We start from the raw sequence: 6,918 nt of genomic DNA on the forward strand, positions 1-6,918 counted from the left end.
GGGAGCTGCACTCAAAGTTCTCTGCAGTAGTTGGCTGATTCTTACCTCGGGCCTTTCCCCTCAGTATTTCTTCACTTCCTCTGGGAAGTCGCCTTCGACCCCCTGTCAGGTGACCCGCCCCTTGACTGTCACAGCGCACTGTGGCCTCCCCCCATCAAAGCGCACTTCCCTTTGCATTATAATTGTCTGTTTACTTCGTCTGTCTCCCCCACCGGACGGTGAGCCAGCCTTCGGTAGAAACCCCGAGTATTTTGTTCAGGGCTGAATCCCCAGCTCCGGGACCAGTGCCTGGCACATAGTGGGCGCTCAGTAAACATTTGCTAAGTGAAGGAACGAATGTACTTTGCTAGATGATGCCAGATTACTTTGCAAAAAGGCTGTGGCATTTCACACTGCCAGCAGCCACGTGAAGGTGTCCATTTCCTCGCATCCTCCCCCGAAATGTGTATTGTCTCTCGTGGATCCCACGCTCTTTGCAAGGCGCCAGCTGGGCCAAAGAAATTTCCACCTCCCTCCCCAAGCCCGAGGCGGAGGCGGTATCGGAACGTCAGGTGCCCAGGCCCGCGGCGCGGGGCGCCAGGGGGCGCCAGAGGCGGACGACCAGGCAGCGCTGAGCTGGCGGGCGCACGGGATCCCGAAGGGGGTCCCGTCTCGCCTGAGGTTCCCTGCGTCCAGCGCCCCGCTCCCGGCAGCTCGCCACCCCGTGGGTCAGTGTAGTACCCACCGCCCGGCCTCGGAGCGGCCCCACCCTACACCCAGCGCCACGCGGCTCGAGCCCCGCCAGCCTCCGGCGCACCTGCTCGGGGCGTGGCCTCCGGCGAAGGCTCTCCTCCATTGGTGCAGAGGTGACAAAGGGGCGTGACCGCCACAGGCCACGCCCCCTCCCAGGCTGGCGTACTTAAAGGAGTTGGCCGCTGGTCTCTACTCACAGCGCAGCGGCGCGGCCTCGCGTGTGGAGGGCTTTGCGACCACTGCGCGACTCGGCGACCCCCAGCTGCTTCGGCCACCATGCCGCGCTCTTTCCTTGTTAGGAAGTCGGCGTGCTCCCGCCGGAGGCCCAATTACAGCGAGCTGCACGACTCTTCTCCAGGTGGGTGGACGGGGCGGCGGACCCCGGGGGTGTTTCGGAGAGACAAGCGAAGGGGCCACTTTAGAGGAAGGGGACTTGGGGACAAGATCGAGGGGCCAAAAGCCAGTCAAAGGCGTGGGGAAATGTGAAGAGGGGTATGAGGGGCCCGGGGCAGGTGGATCCGGCGGTTGAGGGAGGGCTTGTAGAGGGCGGTGGTCTTGGTCTTGAGCGCACTTCCCGGCCGCCGAGAGGCGGAGGGAGCCCCGCGAGTGAGAAATGAGGCCGGGCGTGGGGAGGCGCTTTTTGGGAGAGACACCGGCCAGGGTCTGGGAAGAGTCCGGAGTCCAGAGGATTTGAAGGAGGGGGTGGGAGAAGAGATGTGTGTGAGGAGGGAGAGTGGAACGGGGCGGTGCCTTTGAGCTGAGGTGATTGGGGCTTGGGGTGCTGAGGTCTCGCTTCAAGCTGGGGACTTGGGGAACTCCGGAGGAATGACCCCCTTGAGTTGCGGCCCCACTCGGCCGCTGTCCCACATCAGGCTAATGTTTCTTGACTGACTGATCTAATTAATGCCTGCCCCTGCCCCTTTCTCTCTCCCCTCAGAGTTCACCTTCCAGCAGCCCTACGACCAGGCCCACCTGCTGGCGGCCATCCCACCTCCTGAGGTCCTCAATCCCACGGCCTCCCTGCCCACACTCATCTGGGACTCTCTCTTGGCACCCCAAGCCCAGCCTGTCGGCCGGGCCTCCCTTCTGGCCCAGGAGATCCCCAAGGCTGTGGAGCTGACCTCCCTGTCGGATGAGGACAGTGGGAAAGGCTCCCAGCCCCCTAGCCCGCCCTCGCCGGCGCCTTCGTCCTTCTCTTCCACCTCAGCCTCTTCCCTGGAGGCGGAGGGTTATGCTGCCTTCTCAGGCTTGGGCCCGTTGCCTGGGCTCAAGCAGCTGGCCGGGCTCTCCGGGGCCAAGGACCCCCAGTCTCGCAAGGCCTTCAACTGCAAATATTGCAACAAGGAGTACATCAGTCTGGGTGCCCTCAAGATGCACATCCGGAGCCACACGCTGCCCTGCGTCTGCAGCACCTGCGGGAAGGCATTCTCTAGGCCCTGGCTGCTACAGGGCCACGTCCGAACTCACACCGGTGAGTGTCCCCGGAGGCCGGCTGCCCCTCTCCACCCCTGCCTGTACCAGCTCTTGTGAGACTGGCCTTGCTCTTATTTTCAGATTGTGGAAACTGAGTCTCCTGACTTCTTCTAGCCCAAGAGTTCAGGGGCCTGGCTCTCTGAAATGTCTGGCAGAAACATTCATTCATTCATCAGCTGAGCAGATGGGCTAAGTAGATAACTTTACAAGTCCCTCTGCAGTCTGTTTCTCGGCCAAATGGGTTGGAGCTGGGTATGGGAAAGGTGCAACCAACACCTTGCTGTGGAGCCAGGTGTGAAGGGGCCCTCACTGCTCTGCCCTCCCCCATCCCACCCTCACCCCAGCCAGACAGGATGTTGTTAGACCCCCCACCTGTTCTGAATCCTGCTCTGAGAACTTCCCCAAACTTTGGGCTGATGTTTCACTCTGAGCCTCAGTTTCCTCATCTGTAACCTGAGCATAAGAATTCTGGGGAGGGGTTGGTGTTCTGTGTTGGTTAATGAAAGAAAGCATCCGAAAAGCACCTGGGATGGTCCTTGGTGCATGATAAGCATGCACAAAAATTGGTAGTTGGTATTTGTTCTGCTTCCATATTGTGTCACTTAGCAAGTGACTTAACCTCTCTGAGCCACATGATTATGATCCTATAATCATATAGGGTGGATTAAGATAGAGTTTTATAGGGTGGCTCTCAAGATTCGGTGGCTTCTTAATCACTTTATAGTAAGTTATTATCCTGAGGGTTCTCAGACCTGCTCTCCACACCCCCACTGTGGAGTAGATAAACTCAATCCTATCTTGCTGACCTGGGAACACCTTTACTGGCAAAAAACACGGTTACGTCTTGGTGTTTCGAAAACTTAATACTAGATGTGTAGAATATTGTGAAATTGAGCCTCTTCTGTCCTTTAACTTTGTGGAAATGGGCAAAAGGTAGCCACTTCTCAGGACTTGACTGGTGGAAGCTACAGTGTTTGGGGCTGCTCTTTGGAGAGACTGAGGGAGGTTCAAGGGTCATACTATCAGCTTTGAGGTCAAGCTGCTGGCAGGTTGGAGATTCAGTTCTGGCATTTTCTGGCCCCGTAGCTGACCTCTGAGCCATGAGGGTCAGAGGGGTGATTTGTGAGTAATGTATTTTGCAGGCATTATTGGTGTCATTAATATTCCTACAAAGCGGCCCTGGCATCCTCCCCAGCTTGCAGACTGTAGCTACCCATTTCTCTTACTTTGTGCACAAATGGCCCTGATTTTATCATGTAAAAGTCCAACCACCTGACCTCAGTCCTGGGTGCCTATCCAGATGATGAGGGCTCTATCTGGGGGTGAGGGAGTTGAAGCCCTGGGGTGACCCCCCTTCCCTTTTCTCTCTCCTCCCACGAGACATTATTATATTGTAAAGGCATGGCTCAGACACACAAAAAAAAGCCTGTTGAAATGCACCATTGCCATCCTCATTGACACCCATTGTGTGCCTTAATGGTGGCCCCAGAGGGTGGGGGCTGGCGGGTGGAGCAGGTGCATGGGGCAGCGGTGCCCAGCACCTGTTCTGGGCCGCAGCTGCTGGCCTGCATCGTGTCAGGCCCCTTTAATCCAGGGAGTATCGCATATACAGTGCCCCCCTCGGCGGCCTTTGTCCCCGCCGGCCTGGTGCCGATTTCACACTCGCCAGGAGCACCATAAAGGCGTGTGTGTGTGGGGGGGTGGGGGTTCAGTGAGGGGTGGAGGTCTATGTCTCCAGCTTGTGCACAAACCCTTGCCCCATCACATCCTACAAGGCCTCCTTCCCCCTTTGTTCAGACCTACGTTAATCACACCTAACATGAAGGTGATGTTCACTGAGCACTTGCTGTGTGGGAGTCAGTGTTCAGAGTTCAGGCTTCCTTCACCTACCTGTGTTAACGCTGTAACTCCGTCAACAGCCTTAGGAGGGAGGTGCCATAATCCCCACCTTACAGATAAAGAAACTGAGGCACAGAGAAGGAATTTACTTTCCCAAGTCATAACTTGTAAGACTGGAGGCAGGGCTTCTTCACCTCTGCCAAGGGTGTGAGAAGGCAGTGGCTTTCTGTACCCCGTGGAGTACAGGACTCAGTCCCTCCCATTTACCTGATCTGCTTACAGTAAGCCCTCAGTTCACAAGAGAGCGTGTGAATGAGGAAGAACTTCACTTAGACCTTGTAGAATGCAAGCATCAAAACTGCAGGCCTGGTATGCAGAGTACTCAATCATGGCAGAGCAAATTACATCCCCCTGTCCTCCAGTTAGGTAGCCCCCTCTGCCTCAGGAGCCTGAGCTCTTGAATGGGCTGTTCGCAGTCACCCTCAGGCATCTGACTTCTGGATCCCTCCCTCCCATGCCCAGTGCAATGCCCCAGGCACCCAGTAGGCTGATGGAATTCATTCATTCCCTGCTATTGAATTCCAGCACTGGGATTTAACCTGTGGGCCATGGCCTAGGGGCTGGTCAGGCTGGAAGTGGGAGGATAAGAGAATTGTATTTTTTGGAAAAGAATATTCAGTATTATAGAATAGTCCTTGCTTGGCACATAGCTGGTAAGTTGATAAGTGTTTGTTTAAGGCTATACCCCCAAGAAACAAAACAAAACAAAACAACACTCTAAGTTTTTGGACCATGAACTATATATATCCTCTTGGTTGGGGCAAGAATTATGAAAAGTTGGTGAACAGGGTTATCTGGCGGTGAGCAAAGGATCAGGCTCCTCTGAGACCTTAAAAACAAAAAAAACCAAAACAAACTTACTCGTTGCACAAGCACTGACTGTGTTCCCAGCCCGATGTGTAAGACTTCCCAACACAGTCCTGGTGAAGCAGGTGGCGAGAAGGGTCCCAGGTGGGGAGAGGTTTTAAGCAAGTCCTGAAGTAAAAGGTTTCTGTAGCCTCTCGGGGGTCCCAGAGCCAGGCTGGAGGCTCAGAATAGATTCAGGGGAGGCTGCTGCCTTCATGGGACTCAGCCTGATTGGGGGGCAGACAGGGAGACTTGAAATTACGCCGAGTGTGATCCATTTCAATGGGGAAGCAGCCCAGAGCAGCCGCCAAACGTGCAGGGATGGGCGGGTGTGCGGCTGAGGAGGCCTTTAAGGCTGACTCTTAAGCTTGGTCCCCAGATGACGTTGATCCAGGAATGATAATAAGGAACACCCACCCAGCCCCTTTAACTGAGAGGCAGTCTGTGTAGTTGTTAATCAAGGACTCTGGAGTCTGGCTGCTTGCTTCCTGCTGGGTGACCCTGCATATAACTACTTAACTTTTCCAGTGCCTCAATTTCACCATCTCTAACCTGAGGCGAGGATCCGCTTCAATGAGATAAGTATAAACTGCTTCTCACTCACTGTTCCTGGTTCAAAGTGAGTGTTCTGTAAATGCAATCATCGTCATTGCTGTTTGTTGAGCACTTCCTGCCGGCACTGTGTGGATAAGTCCTTTATTCCACCTTTTCTCAATGATCAACCCCTATGAGTGGGGAACGAATAACCCCATTCTATGGAAGAGCAAATGGAGGCTCAGAAGCCAGCTGACTCACTCGAGGTCACACGGTGGGAAGCGGCAGAACTCCCACTGGAGATAGCCTGGTTTTTCTGGGTCATGGGACTCCTTTAGGGGTCCGGATGGCTGGGTAGAGACTTCAGTAAATGACAGTTGTTGTCCCGAGTGACTTAGCATTCTCACCGACTCCCTGTCTTCTCTCCCCAGGAGAGAAGCCCTTCTCCTGCCCCCACTGCAGTCGCGCCTTCGCAGACCGCTCCAACCTGCGGGCGCACCTCCAGACGCACTCGGACGTCAAGAAGTACCAGTGCAAGACGTGCTCCCGGACCTTCTCCCGCATGTCCCTGCTCCACAAGCACCAAGAGTCGGGCTGCTCGGGGGGCCCCCGTTGACCCTCAAGTCTCCTTCCGCCTCTCCAGACCCTCCCTTGCAGTGGGCCCCCCCCCAACTCCGGAAAGAAGGACCCCCACGTCCTTCTCGCCACCATGGAATTCCCTTCTGAGCTCCGATTCTGGCTGCGTTGGCCCCACAGGATGCTGAGGACACTTTTCCAGTTGTCTCTGAAAGAGGCCTTTCTGTAGACATTTCTGTGGACGGCTGATGGGAGGGTGGCTTGCAGTGGAGACCCCAGCCGCTGCCCCCAGCATTCCGGAGCTGGCTTTCTATGTGGGTTTGTGTATCCAAAGCTTGGATACAGCTGCTTCAAGCTGCAGTACAAAAACCGACTAGGCCGATAGGAGTCTCCCACCCACTCAGGAGACCCCACTCCTCGCCCCCAGAATCCTTCAGGCCGCCCCTTCAGGAGGTGTGACTGACTGAGTAATCCACCCCCAGGGGCACCTGGGGGGCCTGCCAGGGGTCCTCACTGACGCGAGGACGCGTCTAGACCCCAGGATGCCTGGGCAGCTATTTCAGCCTCCTGTTTGTCATGGTGGCACCTGTTTCATGGGCGATTTAACAGCATCTCAGAAGGGAATGTGAGTAATTGCCATCACTTGTCCTGGGCCCAAGTAGGGTGCTTGGGCCCTACCAATGTGTCTCTCAGAACTATTTTCGGGGCCCGACAGGTGGGCCCAGGAGGAAGATGTTTACATTTTTTTAAAGGTACACTGGTATTTATATTGCAAGCAACATTTTGTACTAGGAAACGTTTTGTATAGTTATATGTACAATTTATTGATATTCAATAAAGTGGTTAATTTATATATAA

At 55.1% G+C, this 6,918-nt stretch overlaps 1 protein-coding gene across 1 annotated transcript; it reads left to right on the plus strand.

Moving 5' to 3' along the window:
• Positions 1-911: 911 nt before the first annotated feature.
• SNAI1 (snail family transcriptional repressor 1) lies at positions 912-6,918 on the plus strand. The gene is made up of 3 exons (XM_039864580.1): positions 912-1,090; positions 1,670-2,203; positions 5,916-6,918. Exons 1-3 carry the CDS (start codon positions 1,009-1,011, stop codon positions 6,098-6,100), a joined length of 801 nt encoding a protein of 266 aa, XP_039720514.1. The 5' UTR covers positions 912-1,008; the 3' UTR covers positions 6,101-6,918.

The sequence above is a fragment of the Pteropus medius genome, unplaced genomic scaffold (genome assembly GCF_902729225.1).
Source record: "Pteropus medius unplaced genomic scaffold, Ma_sr-lr_union100, whole genome shotgun sequence".
NCBI lineage: Eukaryota > Metazoa > Chordata > Mammalia > Chiroptera > Pteropodidae > Pteropus > Pteropus medius.